This window comes from Musa acuminata, chromosome BXJ2-1, assembly GCF_036884655.1.
Source record: "Musa acuminata AAA Group cultivar baxijiao chromosome BXJ2-1, Cavendish_Baxijiao_AAA, whole genome shotgun sequence".
NCBI classification, from domain to species: domain Eukaryota; kingdom Viridiplantae; phylum Streptophyta; class Magnoliopsida; order Zingiberales; family Musaceae; genus Musa; species Musa acuminata.
The window spans coordinates 37026830-37052680 of record NC_088338.1 but is presented as its reverse complement, the minus strand read 5'-3'; the positions used below and the strand labels follow the sequence as shown (position 1 = coordinate 37052680).

General features: G+C 32.3%; 1 protein-coding gene and 1 long non-coding RNA gene across 2 annotated transcripts; both read left to right on the top strand.

Moving 5' to 3' along the window:
• Positions 1 to 514: 514 nt before the first annotated feature.
• Positions 515 to 7076, top strand: LOC135599154 (uncharacterized). The gene is made up of 3 exons (XR_010481853.1): positions 515 to 3497; positions 3576 to 3622; positions 6669 to 7076. It is a non-coding gene; the product is annotated as an uncharacterized LOC135599154 (long non-coding RNA).
• Positions 7077 to 22431: 15355 nt separating this feature from the next.
• Positions 22432 to 23718, top strand: LOC135598257 (cell division cycle 20.2, cofactor of APC complex-like). The gene has a single exon (XM_065091789.1). The coding sequence runs from the start codon at positions 22432 to 22434 to the stop codon at positions 23716 to 23718; it is 1287 nt and encodes a 428-aa protein (XP_064947861.1).
• The last annotated feature ends 2133 nt before the right edge of the window (positions 23719 to 25851 follow it).

The following is a 25851-nucleotide window of genomic DNA, read 5'->3' as shown; positions in this document are numbered from 1 at the left end:
CTAACAAAATGAAAGAATGCAGGAAGAACTCGTAAGATTCTGAACGTTTACATCTTGGGGCAATGTATCATTCGAACCAGAAGCTTAGCTTAAACACACACTTTACCTTCATTTGAATTAGTGAATTGGTCCCCCATCTCTCTCTCTCTGTTAAGCCTTCTGAATTTGTTAATGAAATATTGCAAATTGTTTTGAAGAGTTCAATTATTTCAAGAATTACTTCAATGCATTTTATTGGTATACTAAGTGAACTGATTTTCCAAAAAATTTAGAAGTCATATGTTAATTTATAAGTAAAACAAAGGGACGTCGCTTGTTTTTTTGCCCGCGTGGGAGAAGAAACCCTCCCCCCGCACCAAAAAGGGTGACGAGGCAATCGCCCCTTTTTATGTTATGTATATATATGTATATATATATACATATATATATATATATATATATACATATATATACATATATATATACATACATATACATATATATATACATACATATACATATATATACATACATATACATATATATATCAAATGTACCTCTCGGTATACAGTACCATATTGTACCGAGCGAATCTCAAAACTCTGATATGGTATGAAATTTCAATCCTTGTCCTGAATATACATTTATTATTCATTATAATCCTTGTCCTGAACATATATTTGTTATTCATTATAAGTTTTTGGCTTTTGTATATTGGATCTTAAGTTGCTAGACTAAAAATGTATGTATTGGAATGAAATCCTACAGAAACAAGATGTCTAATTAGTTTATGTCAACTAATCTAGACAAAAGTAAATAAATAATGGGTCGGACGGATAGTTTACATATATGATTCAAGTTTCAAAAATTCTATATATTCTTGCAAAACTCTTAGGATATGCCGAAATAAAAGTTGCAATTGATCACAACAAGAAAAAAGATATAACTTAATTCCTCGATGGTGTGACAAAATTTGAACATTTTTTTTGTATTACAATATATGTCTCTTTAACTCAAGTCCATGATAGTGTAATCAATTTAATTGTCTTCTTTTATATAAATTATTATCTGAAAGAGTCTTCCCATATTTTCTTAATTTCTGATTTTTTTATTTTAGTACACTTGTTAATGGAGCTATCTCTTGATCTTCCAAGGCATTCTCTCATTAAGATATTAGGACAAGCTACCCAGTTGATATATGGATCTGAAAATTGAATAAAAGTTACATAAAGATTGCATCTTTCATGAAACAAATAGGATAAATATTTATATAGTTGGGTTTCCTTACCACAAATGGAGTACCAATAGACTAGATTAATTAAAAATGTTCTCACCTTGAACGTTAGGCAGGAGGCAAGGTTAGGAGGAACAAATTTAAATGGACAAATTTATCTTATATAAGTATTTGTTAGACGTAAATAAATTTTTGCTTAGTTGTAAACAAGATGAAACATGTTCAATCTAGTAGAGTTATTATGTTGATGTGAATGCCTCAATCGAGAACTTCATTTTCTCTAGGATTTTCTGCATTGGAAGTCGTTGTGTCATAGGTTAGTGATATGTTCAGAGATGGCTATGCTTAATTTCCCCCTTTCTCCACCAAAATCACAGCCATAGAGAAAACAAACTTTCTTATGTTTTTATGTGTTGGCAAAAAAATGTTTCTCATTGTTAGGTTTAAAAAAACGAGTAGTGCCATGATTCAAAGGCCTCTTTGTTGTCTAATTAGACAGAAGTATACTTATTTTTTGGATCTACAATTGTCACTTTTAAATTCCTTCTAGGTGTTTCAATTTTGATCTTTCTCAAAGAAAATTAGTTTCTTTACTTGATTTCTTGTTATGAGTACCAATGTTTCTAACATCGCCAATGTCGGTCCCAAGCCCGAATGAAAAAGGTGGAGGGTTGCTTAAGGCCATAAAAAGCCAGTGTTGAAAACATGTTAGTACTCATAAGCATGATCCTAACTGTTTCATGGTAAGACTAGTCTGTCTGGTAGCGGGCGGTTCGCGTACTGGTATGTCGTCGGATCGGTACGTATCGCCCGTACCGGGTGGTACCAATCTAAATTGGTTGGACCAAGATTGACAATCCTTGGAACATGATGAGATAAACTACTCCACTCTATTTGACTTTGTGAACTAAAATTTGATGGTTAATTTTTTTTTTTAACTTTTTATTGGCAGCTGCAATGACATATATGAATCTCCAATTGAATTGTGAGAGACACGATGGCTATGCAGGTCCATTTCTCAAAGGATTTGGACTGCCATTTACAAGGACAAGTCTCCACATTGTTAGTTACAGATGCTCTTTTGTTTCTTCTTTGCATTTTGTTCTGTAATATTTTGTGTCAAACATTGAAATAATTATAGATGATGTGTTCCATATTACTTAATAGAAATTCTTTTGCTTTTTGGCTTTCCACGTGTTCAAAAGTGTTCTTTCTTAGTTTAGAGGATTCCACAATAAGTTTATGAAGAAACTAATGTTAATTAAATTATTTTTTCATGCATATTATGTGAATGGATATGGTTTCTTATCAAATCAATTTACAACCTGATTTGGCAATTTTGTACTTGAATAGTTGGGTCTGTCTTCAATATTTGATGAAATTGTTAAAACTGAAGTAACCAGGCACATGCAACCTACTGATTACTTGAGCTTGTTTGGGGAAGAATTCAAATGAACTGAAGATTATTGGGATGCTTCTTATTTGAATGTCTTGGATATATCTGCAGCGGAAGAAGGCAGTCCTCATGTCTTATTTGGATGTGCTTCACAAGTATGTTCTAAATGATCACCTACCCTATAATGTTTTTTAAACTAATTATCCTATTTTTTTCCTATTGGAATAACTTTTAGCCACCAGGAGTCTGCTTCTGTAACTAAATTGTCGAGTGTTTACATTCTTTTATAATGAATAAATAGCCTCTCTTGTTCTGCAAATTGGCTAACAGTAATTCAAATTTTTGGTGCCTATTACCACTTATACAAGCACTGCTTCCAGGTGAAAGGTCTCTGTTTTAAGTTAAAACTTTTAACACCTTTTACTAGTTTATATATTAATTAATTTGGATGGATTCTGATTTCCTTTCATTTGATGGCACGTCTTCCTCCAATTAGCCTCCTAAATCAAGTTGATGATAGTTTTTTCTTGTGGAAACATCCTTCTGTCCAGCATGCTCTCTCTCAGGTTCAGCAGTGATGCATCTGGGTGATATACGTTACATGCATTTGTATTCTTATCAAAAGTCTCAACAATTCATATTAATCTGTTGTTGCAGATAATAATAATTTCATCGTCATCTTCTTAATGCTTGTGCGGGCTATCTGTCTTCATTCTTATCATCTCGTGTTTGTTGGTTTCATACCAAGTTTAATTATGAATAGACAACTTACTTTTTGGCTTTCTAAGTAAGCATTTATTTTTCAATCTTCAGGCAAAAGCAGCATGTGTATTGATTGATTTATGCTTTGGACCATTATCACCATGGATATATACAATTACTGCAAAGGTTTCATCTTTTCTCATAATAAGTCTACATATTAAGTCAACAACTTGTATTTTTGTAACTGCATCGACTCTTTTTCAGGTTGATCTTGCAATTGAACTTCCGGAGGACCTCTTGGTGTTATTCAAGTAATTCCATCATTCTTCTTGTTTTTATTACTGTTATGAAGGTTTAATTCTTTATTATAATGAATGCTCGTTTGATTGGTTGGTTGGTTATGAAGTCATGGATACAAGTGCAAGATATTGATATGATGGATATGGGCATGTATCAATGTATAATGTTTACTATTTAATGTGCCAAAATTTGGTATTTATTTAATGTTAGAATAGGTAGATGTATATAAATCATGATTCATCATAATTAACCTATTCATCATGAAAATATATAAATAATGTTTGGTGAATTATCTAACATAAGCAATTAAAACTATCTATGTTTGATGAGTACTTGATCATTTCTTGGTGCAGATCTGACCTTTTTTGTGGTCAATACATTGTGATTTATTGTGGATGATCAAATTATCAATCATTAATTTTCTCGTGAAATAATCTTCTCATTTTGAGAAAAATGTTATTTGATTTGAACATCATAGTCCTAGCATAACAAAGACTATGAAGTTCAAAGGTAATTTGTTCTGCTGTGGTATAATATTTGATGATGATTGTTCAGATGGCAATTAGTTTTACTATTTGATGATGTATGATAATATTTCAAGTTTGCCAGCAGTGGTTGATGATTGTCGAACTATGTCATGCTAGTATAATACTAGCATGGTGTTTGGTTTTATACCAAGGATGTCCTTGAACACACAATCAAGCACAAGGCTTGTTCCAGCCATATGTTTAAACCGTGCTGATCGGCATGTATTGTACTGACATGTCCATCCTGATGAACTAAAAAAACACTTTCTATGACCTATCATAGATGTTATTTTGTGATCCATCTATTACCTTATTGTGAAGATTCCAACAATATCAGTCATTTGTACACTTGAATAAAACCTTGATCTCTTGAATTTGATCATGATCATGATAGCAGTTATTGTGAAACTGAAAATTTTGTCTGTTGGATTGTAGTTTTCCGTTTTTTCTAGAGTGCCAATAAAGAACCTACTGTTTGAGTGTTCTGATGATACAACTATGACACAGCCTTGTACAGAGTTCTTTGGAGTGTTGTGCTCAACTCTTATGGGACTTTTATGGACCAATATAACTACTGTTGTGGCTTGGAAAGCTATATATTTCTTAATAGGTAGCAGATTATTTTTTACATGTTTCTTAGATACCAATATACACTTAAAATATACACTTTAAATCCTGTGAATGCAAGTCCTTTAGTTCTAGTTACTGTCATTTAGTACTTTTTAGTTCATGAACCCTGTATGTGACATCCATCTTTCATCTGTGTGTGCTCAAGAAATTATGAATTTCATCACAATGCCCCAGTTATTATCCAATTTCACTAACAGTTATGTCCAGGATACATCTTGACTCTATGATTTCGCAGACCTGATTTTATCAAGATTACAAAATAGGATAATAAGTTGTATCACATATTATAATTTATAGACTGGCCAAGGACCTTACATTTGATTAGGTACTAAGATCTTACTGATACTTATTGCATTATGATCTTCATTTTTTACTGATTTCATCAGGCTTTTTTTGGATATGCACAATTGGTAAAAAAAAAATCAGTTGGGTCCTGATGCGATACCTTGTTTCTGTGGCATGTATCTAGCAACAGGTTTTAGTATGAAAATGTCTCTTTGTGAGTTCCACACATTGCAGCTACCAACATGCATGTGACAGCTCTCTTGCACACTTTCACTATGTTGTTTCTAAGACTAATGAAGTTTTAGTTCCTGATTGTTTTTAAGGTACAATAAAATATTTTCTTTATGGAACCATATATTCTAACTTCTAAGAACCTACAATGGAATATTTTTAGTGTCACATTTTCTGCAGGCACATTTGACGAAAAGAGCATTTCCTGTTATTTACTTATGGTGGATCATGTTTCTTATGTAGGATAAGATTTTTTTCATGCAGCTTTTATGCATGAAACAATAAGGATCCTACCTGTGAATTTGGAATTAGCTATGGTTGGTTTATTCAAATCCTGCAAGTCCTTTAGTTCTAGTCATTATCATTTAGTACTTTTTAGTTCATGAACCCTGTATGTGACATCCATCTTTCATCTGTGTGTGCTCAAGAAATTATGAATTTCATCACAATGCCTCAGTTATTATCCAATTTCACTAACAGTTATGTCCAGGATACATCTTGACTCTATGATTTCGTAGACCTGATTTTATCAAGATTACAAAATAGGATAATAAGTTGTATCACATATTATAATTTATAGACTGGCCAAGGACCTTGCATTTGATTAGGTACTAAGATCTTACTGATACTTATTGCATTATGATCTTAATTGTTTACTGATTTCATCAGGCTTTTTTTGGATATGCACAATTGGTCAAAAATAAATCAGTTGGGTCCTGATGCAATACCTTGTTTCTGTGGCATGTATCTAGCAACAGGTTTTAGTATGAAAATGTCTCTTTGTGAGTTCCACACATTGCAGCTACCAACATGCATGTGACAGCTCTCTTGCACATCTTGACTCAGTTATTATCCAATTTCACTAACAGTTATGTCCAGGATACATCTTGACTCTATGATTTCGTAGACCTGATTTTATCAAGATTACAAAATAGGATAATAAGTTGTATAACATATTATAATTTATAGACTGGCCAAGGACCTTGCATTTGATTAGGTTTCCTTAAGTACTTTTGGTTTGCTTTTTCAAAAGCTGTTATTTTAACATCCTGCGCTTTAGTCTTCAGAGCATCTGGTACACTTCTGATCTGCATTTCAAGTAAGGTGATAATCTTCTTTAATTATCCCCCAAGTGGAATGTAGATCCTGTTCTTCTCCGTCTCCTTTTGCTTTTCCTATGTTGGTTGGCAGTCTGCAAAATTTTAACACAATGGAAAGGATCGCCTGCCACCCCCCATCTCCCTGCTGCAAATCAAAGCTTCCTCTCTGCCTCCTTTTGCTTTTCCTTCCCCTTCATTAGTCATTCTCTTCTCAGTGTCTACATTAACCAGGCACCTTGTTTTGGAATGAATAGACTGATTGCTTATCTGCGATTTGTTGACAGACGGGTGGTCTAAGCAGTCGCCAAAAGGAACATAAAAAGAAGATGCCTCTTTCTGCCAAAAGAGCAAAAGTAGCTCGCTCTAGGCAGGAGAAAAAACAGCGGCAAAGGCGGTCAGGCAAGCAGTTCCAGGGAAGGAAAGCATGGAAGTGACAAAATTTCATAGCTTCCTAAAATTTCATGGCTTCGTAAAGTGACAAGATTTCGTAAAATTTTGACCCCATGCAGTTTCTTCCATTAGAAAATTTCATTTCAAAAGTTATGATTTCTGCTTAGAATTTTGATTTATTTTCTTCTGTTGTGTAAGTCTTTAGCTGATTTCAGATGAGCTATATGTAAATCAAAGCTGCCTTTTGTCTTGAATGCTGTTGCAAGGAAATAGAGCAACAGATTTTATTGATTGTGTTTCAATGCATCCATTCATGTGCGACAGATTTCCCAGAAGAGTTCGTCAATCTTTCACCGTTGCATGTACAAGTCACATTATTATTAAAATACAAGATTAAAAACAATAATTATTAGCATGTTGTATTTATTATTATGAATTCTATTGCAGGATATATGCCTCTTCAGATATTAAGATCCTCTTCCAGTTAACATTTATTTAAAAAACTCAATTTGAGGTAAAAAGTACTGATTTAGATTTAACCTTTTTTAAAATTCTTGTCATATCTATCTGTCTATCTATCAATTTGAAGTTAAATGTCCCTAATCACAAGGGCATATGTATGGTTTCAAGTTCTGCACGGGCTTATCTGTTAAATACAAATTCAAAATAATTGAAATGTGCAAGTTAGTAAATTTTTTGCTTCCGTTTGAAGAAACATGCAAGTTGGTAATTGTTCTCTCATTTTGTCATTGTCAATAAGAAGGAAAGAATATAATATTGTAATTCTTTTCCCTTTACATCAATTTCTATATCATGATAAAAGATAAAGTAGCAATCTTTTTTCAATATGAAAAATTCAAATAAGATATCATTTTAGAAAATGATAGTTGATTTTCACATCGTTTCATAAAAAAAATCATGAGTATTGCATGAATCATTCTAAATCATAAATATTTCAAATAATGATAGTATTAAAATATCAAATTACATTACATCCTATCATGCATGATCATAATTTCTCATTTGTGTGTATCAACATAATATCATGAGTATTTCATGCATAATTGTATATCGTCGCATAAAGAATATCAAGAAAAATTAATTGGGTGATGAGATGTACAAATCATAATTACAAAGGAGTCATATAAAGATCATGACAGGAAAGATATTAATATGAAAGATCAATTCGTGAATGATTAATCTTGATAAATTTCCTTTTTAGTAAATAACGAATAGAATCATAGGAGGACAATTTGTGAAAAGAATAATCATGATTCATTTGGATGAATGTTTTCTTAAAAGATTGAATCATACGAGAATCAAGAAAAATATTTCATATAAAATACATCTCAAGTCATAAACATCAATAAATGATTCGATTGGATATATCATCTTATTATTAAAATGAATCATATTAAAAGAAATCCAAAATCATCATCAAAATCACTTTTCGGATAATTCAATGAAAGCAACATAGATAGATTCCTATAAGATTATAAATAGCTCAAGTTCTTTTAGTATCAAATTTTATGATTGATTTTACGTAAGTCTTCCATACAAAAATGCATCATCATTTAAAATCGAAAAACAATATGGATATAATCAAGATACACATTATTACTTCTTAAAACATATATAGGATTAATCTTATTAAATATATAAGCAATAGATTTAAATCTAACATTTTGTTTCTTTGTCATAAAATATGTAATTGTTATGATCAATATTTTTTTTAACAATTTATATATAATTTTTCTAAACTAATTTAAAAACAGCTGATGAAATGCTTCAAGTAATTTCAAAATTAGGTAAATACATTTCGGGTGAGTTACATAGCTCATTGTGAAAGGTCACCTCATCTTTATTGGTTTGCTCCTCATATTCGGATGTGCTCAATTCGTCCTTGAGTGCTTCTTTTTTCTTTGACAACTTCTTCTTTAGTTTTATATACTCATCTTTGTAGTATCCTGACTTCTTACGTTCATAGCAAGTAGTTGTATTCTTTTTAAGTTTATTTTTATTCTTTGATTCTTGTTTCATTAACTTTTTAAGCTTTATTGCTAAGAGTTCAAAGTTATCATCACTTGAGTTCTGAGTGTCAAATCCTTCTTGTTCTTTGGAAGGTTGTTCTTATGCTTATTATGTGCTTTACATGTCATTTCATAGGTCATCAAAGACTCAATAAGTTCTTCAATCGGAAAATGGTTCAAGTTTTTTTATTCTTGTATTGTTGTTACTTTTGAATCCCAATTTTTAGAAAGAGATCATAAAACTTTATTAATAAGTTCAAAATTTAAAAAATATTTACCAAAAGCTTTTAAATTATTGATGATATCCGTAAAACGAGTGGACATATCAATAATAGTTTCGCTTAGCTTCATACAAAATAATTTGAAATCATGCATCAAAAGATTAATTTTCGAATCTTTAACTCTATTAATGCCTTCATGTGTAATTTCAAGTGTGTGCCAAATGTCATGCACAATTTTGCAAATGGAAATCTGATTAAACTCGTTTTTATCCATAGCACAGAACAAAACATTCATAGCTTCTACATTTAAAGAAAATATTTTTTTCTCAAAGTCATTCCATTCATTCAAAGGTTTAGAGGGGGTTTGAAAGCCAAGTTCAATGATATTCCATAAATCAAAGTTTAAAGAAAGTAAGAAAACTCTTATTTGAGTTTTTCAATATGTGTAGTCCATCCCATTGAACATAAGAGGACGAATGATAGAGTGACCCTCTTGAAAGCCGAAAAGAGTCATTTCTCTTGGGTGTTAAACCAAATGAGGAAAAACATGACTTTGATACCAACTGTTAGGATCGAGTTGACACTAAGAGGGGGGTGGGGGGGGGGGTGAATTAGTGCAATGATAAAAGTCATGTCGGTTCTAAAAATCTATCATTTCGATAAAAATCGATATCAAAAAGATGAGTTTAACTTGATAGCTCATTTATAAGCGTAGTGAATGTAGTAACAAGTAAGGCAATTTGCAGTAAAGGTAAATAGCAAGAATAGAAATGTAAACCAAGTTTTATAGTGGTTTGGTCATCATGACCTAGATCCACTCCCGATTCCTCTTCACTCGAGGCCACCAACTTCCATTACTGATCTTCTTTCAATGGGCGAAGATCAGCTATCTTTATAACTCGATTTTCCTTTTGACAGGTTCAGGAGAGAACCTTTACACCCCCATTAGCTCCTCTCTTAAACTTCACCAATACTTAGAGCTTGAGAGGAGTTCCCATAAGATTATAACAGTGTTTTTCTTTCTTTTTGCTCTTAATTCTTGTGTTTACTAAGCAGGGATGAGAGGGGTATTTATAGACCCCAAATGGATTCAAAGTTAGAGCCTAAAAGTGTCTCATCCTTGGTTTTTGGGGTAATAGCGATATCACCGCTTATGCTGGGCAGTACCACCGCTTATAATATTGACACTGGGTGGTACCATGCCTAGTCTAAAGGTACCACTACTTAACACAGGCTGGTAGATTGTGTCTGGGCATTACCACCGTTTAGTCTGGCGGTACCATCGCCTAGTCTGGTGGTACTATCGCTTGACATAGTCTTGGAGACTGTCTTGAAGACTGAGCCTTTGGAGGTGCCACCGCTTGACCCAACTGTTGGGTCTTGAGCTTTTCTATTGACCCAAAACAGTCTAATTCGGGCCTAGTTGGCTCCTATTTGAGTTGGCCTAATTATATTCTAAACCGACACAATTACTACTAAGACTACCTCGATCTAGATAAATTATTACATGCAAGAATACTAAGTTGTCCGGCATGTCATTAGTTCATCCGGCGCTTCGTCCGACCCTTCAGCACATCGTCATCTCCTTTGACATATTGCTCAATCGGCATATTGCCTTCTCGCAACATCCAATATCTTTAGTGCAATGTCTAATCTTCTTGGCTTGATGCCTAAACTCATGACACGAAGCCTTCTGCCAACACATCAACCATTCCTCTGGTCTGACGTCCAATCTTCTGATATGTTCAATTCCGACCCAACTTTTTATTCTTCTTGCTTTAATCAATTTGCCTTTCCTGATCGAAGGTAGTCCTACATCACTCAAAACACAAATTAGATCACAAACACATCAATTAATTTCATCATCAAAATCCGAGATTCAACACTCTAGACCATTGCAATTGATCCAAATGGATTTATTTGGATCAATTAATACAACAAGCTTAGGAGGTAGCAAATACGCCTTTGTAATTGTTGATGATTATAGTAGATACACTTAGACATACTTTTGGACATACAAAAGTGATTTTTTAAGTATTTTTTAAAATTTTGTAAACTTGTTCAAAATGAAAAAGGCTTTATAACGAAGTCATGAGATTTGATTCCCTGATCAAATCTTATGTTCCAACTTTGGGAAGCTTGCTTTAGTCCATAAATGGACCTAAGCAACCTACACACCACCTTATTTAGGTAATCCTTAGACACGAATCCCCAAGGTTGTATTATATATACCTCCTCCTCGAGATTGTCATTAAGAAATATTGTTTTCACATCCATCTGGTAGATCTCATAATCATACTATACTACAATAGCCAATAGAATTCAAATGGATTTTAGCTTAACTACGGGTGAGAAGGTTTCGTTATAGTCAACACCTTACTTTTGGCAATACCCCTTAGCTACTAGATAATTCAATATTAATGGAAGGATGATCTAAAACATATCACAAGGCTACTCCTCAAAGCTCGAAAAAGATATATGACAATATTTTCTAATTTACATTATTTTTGCTAAAGCTATGCAAAATTTATATTTATATATATCTTAAAAATTCTATTCTAACTTTTTTTTTTTTACATATTTTTGAAGGGATTTTAACTCATTTTAGGCATATTGGCAATATGTCCTAGCATACCATTTGTATGCATACTGTATTGAGCGAGACTCGATACATCGGTATAGATAGAAATTATGAATCATGCTTGAATATGTGTTTTTGCTAGGTGACATTGCTTAAATATAATCATAATATGATGAGTAAATCTTGTGAGACACTTTTAATTTTACTTTTTGTTTCTAATTCTCAGTTTGTTCTTTCCTTATGAAGAATTGTGTTAAAAGAAGAAAGTGTTATACAAATTGATCTCTAGGATTTCAGTTCACGTAACTTTTGAGTATTCTCTTGATGAATCTATAAATTTGGTATCACTCTACTCACTCTATACAGTATTTGATACATGAAAATGATTTTTTATTTTTTTTATGTGAATCATAAATCTCTAAAAGTCTTCTGAATGAGACCAGTGAGGGCAACATCTTGAGTTACTTTTTGTACTTGATCAGCCCATCTTTCTCTCTGTTCCACTAGCAATAGAAAAGGTAATTTATTCTAACTCTACAACCATATTGGGCTTATATACTTTCTGTTTGTAGAAAGATAATTCATGTTTTGTGATGTTTATATGCTCTATCAAACCTTTAGCTTTTGGATAAGTTATGGCCATAACATTCCAAGTTATAGCAAGTGAAATCATGCCTGGTGCTTTGCAGACATGACATTATGGTTTATGGTCATAAGTTAGTCAGTGAATTTATGTAAGAACATTAGAGCTTTCACAAGAATAAGGCCTTTATAGGTAAGTTGTGAAGTTTTATTTTCTTATCTCTCTGCCTTAGCCTCAAACAAGTATGATCAGATTATTCAAAAATAAACATGGCGATCACATCAAGAGCCTTTAGCTACTACAAAATCTCAAGGAAGTTTAAACATATATAAATGTATCCCTCTAGGCCATGGGATATTCATTATATTATTCAAGTCCATAGTACTCATTTGTTACATTAATCATGTAGGTAGAGTAGTGCCTGCTAAATAACAAAAACACTCTACAGATTAGTGGGCTTCATTTATTGATTAGATTTTGACTGCTTGATTATGTTGAAAACTCATAATAATCAAGTAATATTTGAATCTTCAAGAATAAAAAGTAAATAGTATTCGGTTATTTCGTGTTGAATTAGGAGGTAATATTTGACCGCTTGACTATGTTAAAAGTTGAAAATAAATAGGTAATATTTAAATTTCTTGAAGAAAAATTAAATAAGATTTTGTTATTTTCCTAGAAAATATTTTCAAGTATAGATGTTCGTGTTCAATTAGGAGGGAGTTAGTCCTATTGCAACTTTTGATGAATAAGCACATGATGACATTTATAAGAATAGAATTACAAAGAATAGCTTAAGTGGAATTTCATATTATCTTCGAGAGCAGCATTTGATATCTTTATTTGTTGGTCCCATATTGCTATGTCTTACGATAACACAAAAATTTAATAGCTATGCCAATAATTTGTGTTCCAGAAACGTTGCCACTAAGTTTGGTATTATTTTCCTTTATTTGTTATTTGTCTATTGTATGTTTTTATCTTTGCTTGTCATAAAGATGTTTATCTAATTCAATATATTCCAAAATCATTACCAGTGAGTTTTGTGTACTTATATTTGTGCTCTTGTATATTTATTTGGTGTGTTTTTGTATGTGATAATATGTGTTAAATTATTTTTATAGGTGCACATGACTATATATATGAGGATTATTTATTTAGATACTTCAGATTATATATAAAGCTTCTAAAGGACAAATGAAGTACTCTGAAATGTCTATTTCTATTTGAATAAATTTTAGGATGTTGACTTAATTCAGCCTTGTACAATATAATGTCTTTTGATGGTTGCATGATATTTCATCTGTTAGTGATTATATACTTAGTATCATTCTTTTGGTTGACCTGCTTTAAGCTATAGGTTATTTGGAGCAAGTTAGATATGGCATTGGCAATGCTATGCAATGTCTGAAAACTTAATCATTGGTGAGACATTTGCTTAACAATCCAAACTTTGCTTGTTTGACACGTTTTGATGAAGCAAAGCATTGGCAAGGTAGAAAAGGGCCTGACGTGAAGCATAGAATTTGGAAGCAAATCCAAAAACATCATGTTTACATTATGATCATTTTATTTAACTATGTGGCCTATTAAATTTACTAAATTTATTTGCAAGTTTCGTTGCATTGATATCTACAGCTATAATAATAAAACAATATATTATTGTAAATCTCTAATAAAAGCTACAACATACTCCTTAGAGTACTGAAAAAATGATCAAGATGACCAAACCAATCTCTATAAGCTAGAAGACTTAGAACAAAGAGCAAAATGTATTAACCATTTAGTACTATTGTTCTCCTCCCTAAACGCATAACAAAATACGCATGCTTGAAGTCTCAAAATAAAAATCCAAATACATTTTAAGCAATTTAATGAACTTCATAGAAGAGATTCTTTTTTGTTAATGAACTTAATAATCAACTTTGCATCATATTCAGCTATCAACTTAGGACCCTCTCTTCAATCGCAAGGTCAATCCCATATTTGATCATAATTTATTCAGGTTTTCAACATATGATTTTTGATAAATTGATAGTCTACCATCATATGTGTCCTTGCATTATTTCTAAGAAGGAACCCTATTCCACCATAACCATCCAGCATGTTAAATGCACCATCTGAATTAAGCTGAAACCATCTATAATTGGGTTTGGACTAAGTTATAAGTAATTGATTGTTCCCCAAATATTCCTTAGACAGAATTGAGAAAGCTAATCCCTTAACTCCATTTGAAGGTGGCCTGGGCCTTCCAAATCAACCAAATGTCAAAGGCAATCAAGACTCTCAATAATTAATAACTGATTTTAGTAAGGCTCTCCCCCTCTCTGGACCTCAAGTTTTTAATCATTCTTATGAGCAAAGGATATACCAAAATCTCTAGCCCACTCCATACCTACTCCATACTTCACAAGCAAATTTGCACTTCAAAAAATAAGTGATCCTGTATATCCATGTCTTCCCCGTACAATAGCGCACACAGTTTAAAATCATAAATACCAATCTTAGCTAATCTCTCGGTGGTAAGAAGCCTATGATGAAGCAATTTTTAACAAAATAATTAAATTCTAGGGAGGATAAGAACCTTCTATAGCCTCACCTAACACTCCTTACTCAAACCAGTGTCACTAGAGCAACCTCTTAAATACCTATAAGCAAATTTAGTGAATAGTTGCGCCTTCCATACCCTCCTATCATCATAGAGGCTAAGGAAATACTAATCCTTATAACCGAAGGTCCACCCACTAACCCAAATAAGGATAGTATTTTACATGTATCCCATGATTAATTATTAACCAAACCAACATTTATTGTACCACCACCAAAAATGGTATAGGATGGGTGATATATACTTGTCCAGATGTGAGCCAATATGCGGACTATCCCATTTTTAGCGATTTAGTTAACTTAATAAAAAATCAAAGATATAGTGGAGATCCTATCCAAATTAATGTTAAAAAAAAGAGATTATGACTTACGAATGCGAGCTCTCTTCTCCTTTAAGATATTGTCATCTAGCCATTGCTGCTTTTGTCACTATTATCGTCATGCTTCATTGTTGCATAAGAGGTCACTAACTCGCCATCATAAATGCGAGCCCTCTTCTTGTGTAAGATGCTACTGCCTTACTGTTGCTACTTCATCACTGTTCTCACTACAACTTCGACATTAAGTAAGATATTGTTGTTGTTACTTTTGCCACTTCGATGATATTATTGCTTCACCAGTACTACTAATGTTGTAGCTTTCCAAGTACACTACTACTATTCTTTTTCTCCTCATCATCTTTCTTCTTCTTCCTTCTTCTTTCACCACTTCTTCCCTCTTTCTTCCTTCCTCCTTCCTTCTCTGTTTCGATATCGCCCCTTCCACTTCTCTCTCTTTTTCTTTCTCGCCAAACCCCCAGTATACACCACCAGCATACCATGTGTTAATATACTAATATAGATTGATATATACCATTCGAAATGGGTTTAATACCTAAAAAGACAAACCCTAAATCAAAGTAGAAATTATAACATTTTCAAAGTTGAAATCCATATTTATAAATGTTAGCTTCAATAAAAGAGGGACATCAAATAATCAGTTATCATGCATCACATCAATAAAAATACTATCACCGATGAAAAATGATAAACCCTCATGGAGAAAATGTAGAGAAAAAGACTCCAACAACAATTAACAAGAGAAGAATTAACATGCTTCTAAGGGGAGATAATGTCATTTAACACTAATAACTTTGACCTAAAGATTGGACTCCTAGTTCAACACTATGGAAACTCTTTCTCACTTGAAGAGCAAGACTAGTAGTGGTCAAATGAATGCACTAACCACCATATTGTTTGGGGAGAGTAATAATATCCTAGGAAATTAGATAAAGCAATTAGTATTATTAAAGTTCTATTATAAGAAATCCTTAATATAATATTCTGAAATACTTTCTTAAGCATCAAGACATTTAAAACATGAAAAAGGGTGATATTTAAAAAATAATAATGAGGGTGATCCAATTCTATATTTTGATAATAAAATCAATTGATGAGTTTACAAATTAATATACTTTTGAGAGAAGCGGCATAGGAAATATATCGACCAAAGACTCGAACTATCAAGGGCAAATTATCGAAGTAGGAGAATCAGAAATTATGCTAAGAAAAGTATTATGTTGGACATTGGGCATAGAGTTGGACGATTGAACTTTATGGTATAAGTTTGGGCATCTTGCTAGAAGGATCAGATATTTTGCTAAAATATCAGATATCGTAGAAAAATTGACATGCCGATGGATCGAGCGATATACCGATGAAAAGGGTGACATGCTAGAGTTTCAAATAAAATATCAAAAGATTGGATGACTTGCCAAAATAAAGTATTATGCAGGATATGTTGTTAAATTGTTAAAGTCTTGTTTGATGTCTTTTTGGTCAAACTAAGTTAGGATTGGGCCAAAACCATGCCAACTTGTTGATAAAGCCAATAGGCTTTGACCAAGGTTAAATTAGGCCTATTAGAAGGCTAAAACAATGGACTTGAGTTAGCTCGGATAGTGGTACTGCTAGGCCCAAGCGATGGTACCACTTAAGTCAACCGATAAGCACAAAACAATATTTGTCAATGCTATTGGTAGTGGTACCACCTATATTGATGGTGATACTACTTAATATTTAAAAATTATGATAGTTGTATTGTCCAAAAGTCTAAAATTGTAATATCAAAAGTTATAACGGTAGTACTACCATATGTCAACGATAGTACCGCCTATGCCTTAAAATTTTAAGAATTTAAATTTTTTGGCTCTATTTTTTAAGCCTCTTGGGGCCTATAAATAGCCCACTAAGGTTTGGTTGATGGAGCATCAATTTCTGAGTTGGTGAAGAGTTGTAGCTCTCTCTTTGGATATTATTTGAGTCTCTTTCTCTGAGTTTAGAGGTGATTCTAAGTTATAGGAGATGAGAGATATTATAAAAGAGTGAGTATAGAGGTTCTCTCATAAGCCTATTAAAAGGATAAAAGCTATAATAATGATAGTTGATTTTCATCCATTGGAAAAAAGATCAGTAGTGGAAGCCACTGGCCTCGACAAAAGAGAAATCAAGAGTAGATATAGGTCGGAAAGATTGAACCACTATAAATTGATTTGTATTACTTCTCTTAATTTTGATTTGTTGTTACTTACTAATTTACTTTACTCACAACCCTTACTCATATTTTTTGTTAATTTCATTTCCAATATGGATTTATTGATGGACCTTTAAAATCGATTGAAATTTACTGTAATACTAATTCACCCTCCCCTCTTAGTGTATCCTAACACCTACTAGCCTAGGATAACTTAGACCTATTCCAAGAATCAATCTTACCATTAAGACTTCAACATAATATCAAAGGGCGATTTGAGAATTCTATGAGCAATGATCATAGTACTAAGGTATTTAAAATAGAACTTTCTCACTTTGATATTAAAGGAATGGATATCATGTCTCTTACCAACTCTCATGCTACGAGAAAAAAAAAATCATATTTACTAAGATTAATAAGTTGATTCATAAGAGTCTCATAAGCCTTGAGATTATCCTTAATGGTTTCGCAAAATCTTTTATTCACCCTAAAGCATGTCAAAATATCATTTGCATATATAATATGAGAGAAACAGATACATTTTTAAATTTAAATAGGGTGAGCAATTTATTTTCAATAGCCTTATGAAATAGGCAAGAAAGGATTTGGGCCACAATGATATATAGATATGGGGATAATAGTCCCCAATACCCCTATTGCTCTTGAAATACCTTGAGCCCTTACAATTAATAAGATATAAAAAAATATAAATAGAAATATAATTTTTAATCCAAGACAGAAATTATATAAAACAATTTAAAAGAGTATAAATGCAAAAAATGACATCCCAAGAAAGACGATCATATTCTTTTTCAAGATCAATTTTAAACATAACTAAAGGACTCTTACCCTTATTTCAAATGTAGAATGAATCACTTCTTAAGCTATCAAAATATTATCATGAATACTTCTACTCGAGAGAAAAATTGATTACTCAATATCAAACAAATTATTCAAGAGAGATTTGATATGAGAAGCCAAAAGCTTAGACAAAACATTATATACCACATTACCTACAAAAATGGGATGAAAAATATAAAATTTTTCTAGGAATTAAATATTTAGGGATGAAGACAAAGAAGGTTCTAGCCTAATCAACCAACAAAAAGGCATGAAAATATAATTAATTAAAGGCCTCAATAAGATAATCTTTTTTAGTATCTTAGTAGTATTGATAAAATTTAAAAGTATACCCATCAGTCCCAGGATTTTTACTAAAGTCGAACGACCTAGAAACTTACAGATTTTATATTTGTTAAAGTATCTAATTAACTCAGAACCTTGATCATTAAGAATACTATTCATATTAGGCTAAAGGGATTTAGAATTAAAATAAAAAAAGGGCTTATTCATATCCCCACCACAAAATTGAGAATAAAAGAAGATGAATTTATGAGAGATAAGCTCAGGTTGATAAATATACTATTGGTCACTCTGAATATTATGAATGAAATTTTACTTATATCTGTCAATAATTAAATTATGATAAAATCTCATATCCTTATCCTTGTTCTGAATCTATTTAAACTTGATCTTAACCTAAGTCTTTAGGTAAACATACATAGTAAGAGTCTGAATGTGATTATAAAGGGATCCCAACTCTATAACATCCTTGTTTAAGATAATAGCAATGACATCTAGAAGCTCTAACTTATTAATATCAACCTTGGCATTAATATCACCCAAAGTATTCTAATTCCACTTAGACAAGACTCCTCTTAAGTAATAAATGTTATTAAATAGAGAAAGCATCTAAATATACCAAATATGATGGTAATTTTGCAATGAGTTACTAATAGAAAATATATTTTTCTAATGGATTTTCTTTCCGATATTTCAAGCTATAACTATAAATAAATGGAACAATTATGTTGTTTAACCTAGTCTTTCTTAATATTTTTAAACATCTTATATATGGCCTTAATATTTTTAAATATTTTGTATATGAAAATAAAATATATAAACCTTATACTATATAAGATCATTGGACAAACACAAAATGATGGTGATTGAAGTATCTAATAATATGAGAATCCAATTTGAGAAGCCAAACTCAAAAGAGGTCATGTTGAACATAAAAGCATTTATGTAGTTGTTAATATAAGATAATCCAATAATATGCTTTTGTCCTATATCAATTTGTGTTGGATTGGGAAGAAGGAAGAAGAGGAAGCAGTGAAGGAGAAAGAAGAAAGAAGATGGATCAAAGGAGGGAGGAGGAAGAGGAGACAAAGTAGTGAGAAATGACATGAAGAAAGAAGAGAAGGATAAGAAGAGAGTATGTACCAAAGAGAGAAATGATGACTAATGGGTAAGCACCATCCATGAGAAATATGGTGATTCTAAGGTTTTCATATATAATTTAGATTATATCACTTAAAACAAAAGCAATTCGCATACCGATCCACATCTAGACTAGTACGCACAATATATTTTATACCATTTTAGGTGGTATGATGATTTTTGCTACATATGCAATTTTGTTTGATGGATTTTACCTTCAATTATTTTATTTTAAAAAATCAAAATCTTGCCTAAAAAGAAAATCTTACTTGGATAAGCTCAGGTTAGTTTCATATGATGGTCTCTTTTCCTCTTTTCTAGGTGTTCATATTATGATAAAAATAACATTATTTGTAATATAAAAGAATACCAATGATCACAAAATGTACTCATAGAAGCTTGCAATCAGCTTTGTACAACAAAAACTTCTACATGGCTTATTATATCTTTTCATAAGACATTCTAATTTTAGTGTTTATTATATCACTTTATAAAGCATCCTAGTTTTAATTTAATGATCATTTGTAATAAAGAATTCTGGAAATGATATTTTTTCCACTTTTATTTAATAATAATACTCTTATATCTATATCCCTCAAAACCTCTTTCACAAATTATGGATCTTTTAAAGAGTATTCTAAGTGGATAATAATATAATTTTTTTTAAAGTGATCCAAAGTCTAAATAGTTCTCTTAACATATCAAGTTAAAATGTGATGAAAAGGTAAAAAAACCAATAAATTTTTATCAAAGTTTTAAAAACTGAAACAATCTACAAAATATTTATAAAGGTTTCATGTAGAATGTTTTTGATTTGGAGTTTAATTACCTTAGCTAAATAAAATTATAATAATTTTATGAATTTATGAAGTAGTGGAATCTATTTTAAGAACAATGTATCTCATATATTTTGGTTCTACCTTTTATAAACTCTTTTATACTCTTTATAAATATTTTCTAATCTACTTTATGGATTTCATAACTTATAAATTTAATTTAATTTTTTTGCTCTTTTATCCGTTCTAACACATTTTAATCAAAATTATGTCAAAAATAGCAAAAATGACTTAAGGAAAATTAAATTGATATCTAATAACAACAACCTATATGATTATTTCTTGACAATACTATTATATTTTTAATAATTCATATTATATTTATTAAGATATTAATTAAAAGTATTATTTTATTATTTAATATATCATTATAGTCGTATTTGGTTTATTGATATTTTTATATTTTTTTTGATAAAGGGAGAGAAAAGTATCTCAGTCTTTTACATAATATAGTAAAGTCATCATTTTCCAGGTAAAAAGAAAAAAATAAAAAGTTTTTCCAATGATCTTATCTTATAAATAAATATAATTTTCTTAGTATTATATTTTAAAAATTAAAATTATGTAAAGATAATCTTGATATGCATAAAAGATATTTTAATGAAAGGATATGTCTCTTACAACAATATCAGTTATGACATTTAGGATGCTTTTTAGGCTCTATAAATAGAATTGTAAATGGCTATAGTTTATTAATTCATATTTCAATACAATTTCTCCTCTTTATTTTTTAAAAATATTATTATTATTATTATTTTGCTACTTGATATGCTAAGAGAGGCTAGTTAACTAACTCTATGATAATATTTATTTATGTTCGCAAAGATAAGATGGATTAAATATTGAGATTAGAATCTCGATCAATCCGATATGTAAGGATGAGTTTTTCATATTAAGACATTGATTACATGTTTTTAAGTTCTTTCTAAACTTTATCTTTTTATTTTTATTATTTTAATATCTTATTTGTTTCTTCATCAAAATTTGTATATCATTGTTTTGCTCCAACAATTTAAGATGAAATTTCAATGAATTTTGGTTAGAATAATAATAATAAATTAATATAATTAAAAAATGATTAATTGTCATGTTTTCTTAATAATTCAAGCATTTAACTATTTATCATCTAAATTGAGAATGGTCAGCATTTACTTCTAGTTTTGTCTAATTGTTCACTGTTTGATCTTTGTTGGATTAATTAGATGCATAATTTATGTGAATGAATATTGTACTAAATTTAAAATTAAAAAATAAGATATATTATAATTTGAGACTCAAAACCTAGTGTATTAATAAAAATATTATCAGTTTATAGATATTATTTAAAAATTTTCTTTTTTAGTGACAAATAAAAGAATATCAAATCTCATTATATTAATAATAATTTTAGTAGTTTAAAAACATTGCTTCGTACAAAAAAAAATGCCACGTCTTGTTTCTTTAACATACGAATTCTAAAAGAGTAAGGTACACGAAATTTAACGTAGATGATAGCTGTATATAACGGTGTGATGTCAAACTACCCGCTACGTAGATTGGGTAAATATAACGGAACGATTTTAGAATGTAACGCTTGGGCTGGTGGCATCTATATAACCCGAGGGCCCACTCTGTTGCAATCACAACAACTTCTCTCCCCTCGCGCGCTCTCCTCCTCTCGACTCTCGGCTCTCGACTCTCGACTCTCGGCTCTCGGCTCTCGGCGATCTCGTCGTTCTGCGAAGGTCGGAACTGCTCTCCGACGAACACGAACGGGCACAGCTGCGAGGGTCCTTCCCTTCGATTTTTATTGCGGTGATCTCATTCCTTTCTTTTTTCTCTTGTTTCGTTTCGCTTGGTTCTTCATCCGTCGAAATTTTGATTAGGGTTCAGAATTTTTGTTGGTCTTGGGGTTCTTTTAATCGATTCTTGGTTGTCGACTTTCTTGTGGGAAGATCGATCTTTCTGGTTTTCTCGATCGTTTTTCGTCACCTAGCCAGTCTCGTTCTGGTTTCGATTGGAAAATATGTCTTCTTCGCGTTCTAGGCGTGTGGAGTACGACCGCTTCATCCCGTTCCGGTCGGCGATGGACATGGACTACGCACGCTTTGCCCTAACCGGGCCTTCGAGACCGCAGCGTGATGGTTCGAGGGAATCCCCATCGAGCGTGGCGTACCAAAAGCTTCTTGACGAGTGCATTTTGAAGAACAGGTCTCGTATCCTCGCTTTCAAGACTGCACCTGAAGCGTCGGCCAGCAAGCTGCCCGAGTTTGACGAGCCCATTCGGCCGCAGAAGAAGCAGCAGAGGCGAATCCCTAAAGAACCAGAGAGGGTTTTGGTAATTCACGGCTTGTTGGATGATAATGTTTTGAATCTCCTCGACTGGGGAAGCAATAATGTGTTGGCGATTGGCCTTGAGGACGCAGTGTATCTCTGGGACGCTGCAAACGAGTCTACTAAGCTTCTACAACCCGTAGAAGACAGAGGACCTATCACTTGCATCCGCTGGTCGCCAGACTGTGCAGTTCTTGCTGTCGCATTTGGCAATTCAGATTTATCCCTGATTGATCTAGCAACAGGACATGTCGTGGATGGGATGGAAGATGAGAACCAGGCCCCTGTGTCGTCACTTGCGTGGAGAAGTAATTCAATCTTGACAGTCGGAAGATTTGATGGCACTGTTGTTGATTATGACTTTAGAAAGGATGACCTGTTCATCTGTTTCTATAATGGGCATCGGCGTGGAGTTTGTAGTCTTAAATGGTCCGTGTTGTCAGGGCGGTATTTGGCGAGTGGAGGGCAGGACAAACTAGTGCACATATGGGATGCCTGCATGCCTGTCTCACGTGACCATCCACGTCAACGTCAATGGCTTCACAGGATCAGCAGCCACACTTCCATTGTGAAGGCCGTTGACTGGTGCCCAACTCGGAGCAACCTGCTGGCTTCTGGTGGAGGTTGCAATGATCATTGCGTTAAGTTTTGGAACACCGTTAACGGTGCTTGCTTGAACTCGATTGATGCTGGCTCTGAAGTTTGTGCATTGCTATGGGACAAAAACAAATCTGAATTACTGACCTCCCATGGTTCGCCGAACAATCAACTCACCTTGTGGAATTACCCATCCATGACGAGAGTGGCTGAGGTTTCCGGTCATTCATCCCGGGTTCATTCCTTGGCTGGGAGTCCACTGGGAGGTGTAGTAGCTTCTGCCGCAGCAGATGAGACAGTCAAGTTTTGGAATATCTTTGAGACTCCCAAAATAACAAAACCTGAACTGCCTTTTGCCCAATTTAATGTCATCATAAGATGAAAAGGTGGATAGGTGGAAATGATTAAGATTCCAAATGGAAGACTTCTCTAGTGCTTGGCATGAAGATCTGTTGTTGGTAACATTGCGATGGGAAGTTTCGTGGTGTCAAAGAGGCAGTACATTTTCATACAAGTGCATGGATTCGAGATCTTCAAATATGAGCGCAACCGCCTAAGGTAAGTTAGAAACCTTACAGCCTTTTACAGCATTTTAGTAGGCTTATTTACAACATGACTATCATTGCAGCTACGAGTCGGATTTTTGTTTCCTATTTATTGTTTATCATTTCATAGTTATCGATATGATTATTGCCCAATTGATGAAACATGTGGTCTATAATTTTTGCCCAATTGTTATAATCTAATTATGTGGTTTAAAGTGATTTTAATTTGCTTCTCTTGTGTTTCTTTTTTGTAAGTTACTATCTTTGTCTCATTTTTGTTTGAGAATTTTTGTGCAGACTATATATTTTGTTGTGTATGCTAATCATGCATAATTAGATCAAACTGATAGATGCTTATTGTTTTTTTTCTTTTTTGAGTTCAGATTTCTTATGATATTCAATATGGCCTTGATATCACATGAAGACATCACATTGCACACCTAGAAGAGTGTTTGACAATCGAGAGATCTATGCATTATAAGAGGTAATTGCCTATGGCCTTATGTTTCTATTTTTTCTTTCCGATTATAAGTTTCCTATGATATAAGTTAAACTTAAGAATTTTATATTCTTTTAGGACTATAAAGAAACTTTGAAGATTGAACTGTGTAGCTCTAGTGCCAGAACAAAGCACTTGTAATATGGCCTTAAGTATCACATGAAGATATCACATTGCCAAAACAAACTTTGAAGATTGAACCGTATAACAAACTTCAGATTTCCTTTTCCATTTTTTTTTGAGTTGAGATTTCTTATAACATTCAATATGGCCTAGTTATCACATGAAGACATCACATTGCATATCTAGAAGTGTGTTTGACAATCGTGAGATCTATGCATTATAAGAGGTAATTGCTTATGACCCTATGCTTCTTTTTTCTTTTCTAACTATAGGTTTCCTATGATATAAGTTGAACTTCAGAATTTTATATTCTTTTAGGACCATTAAGAAACTTTGAAGATTGAACTGTGTAGCTCTATTGCCAGATCAAAGTACTTTCACATGATGAATTTAAAATCTTGCTATGGTGTCTTTGCTAAATCTTTATTCACAGATACAAAGATATTAAAGCATCTTTGGATTTGCTTAGAGGGTGAAAATATGGAAACTTATGGTGTTGCACAACTATAATCATATTCAACAACTAAGAGATCTATGCATAATTTTGATCTAAGATGTAACTTCTTATGTCTTTATTTTTTGGGTGACTAAAGATTCCCTAAAATATCCATTAGCCTTCAGATTTTTTATGTTCTTTTAGGACCATTCTAGAACCCGTGAAAACTTTTATTTGGTGTAGATATTATTTCACTACGGAGTACTTCATTTCACTTGAAATAGTGTTTTTTTTATGTTTATTTGCATATACAAAGATACTAAAGCATCTCAGGATTTTGTTTAGAGGGTGAAATAATTTAGAAAATTGTGGAGTTGCAAAACTAGAATTGTGTTTGACAATCAAAAGACTGTTGATCAACCACTCAGATATTGTTTAAAAAACTGTTCATGAAATGAATAATTTTCAATTTGAAATTTTTCGAAAATAAAGATAAGTTCAAGAGTGAAATCCAAGCCTAAAATTTTTTGTTTTTAGTAAGATGTGTCATAATTTCTGTAGAAAGCAGTTATTCAACCTAAGAGAACTGCAAACCACAGTATATACCATAATAGTAAAGAGATACCAAACAAATAAATCTATGAGCTTGATAAAGGTGAGGCATTGTAATTCTGTTTATTATGTTTTTCCCTGTGAAATAAACAAAAATATCAAATTTATATGTCTTTCCATGAATAGATTATGTCTTCTGCACCATAGATACACTTCTGATCCTAAGATAGAGCTTGAAAAATGGTGTCAAATGGGATATAATGCAGTTCTAAAGTTTGGAAGTTAGCTTACTAGACCAACAGTTCATAAATGCTTCATTATAGTGATAGTGGAGTAGTTCGGGTCCTTCCGATTAACAAG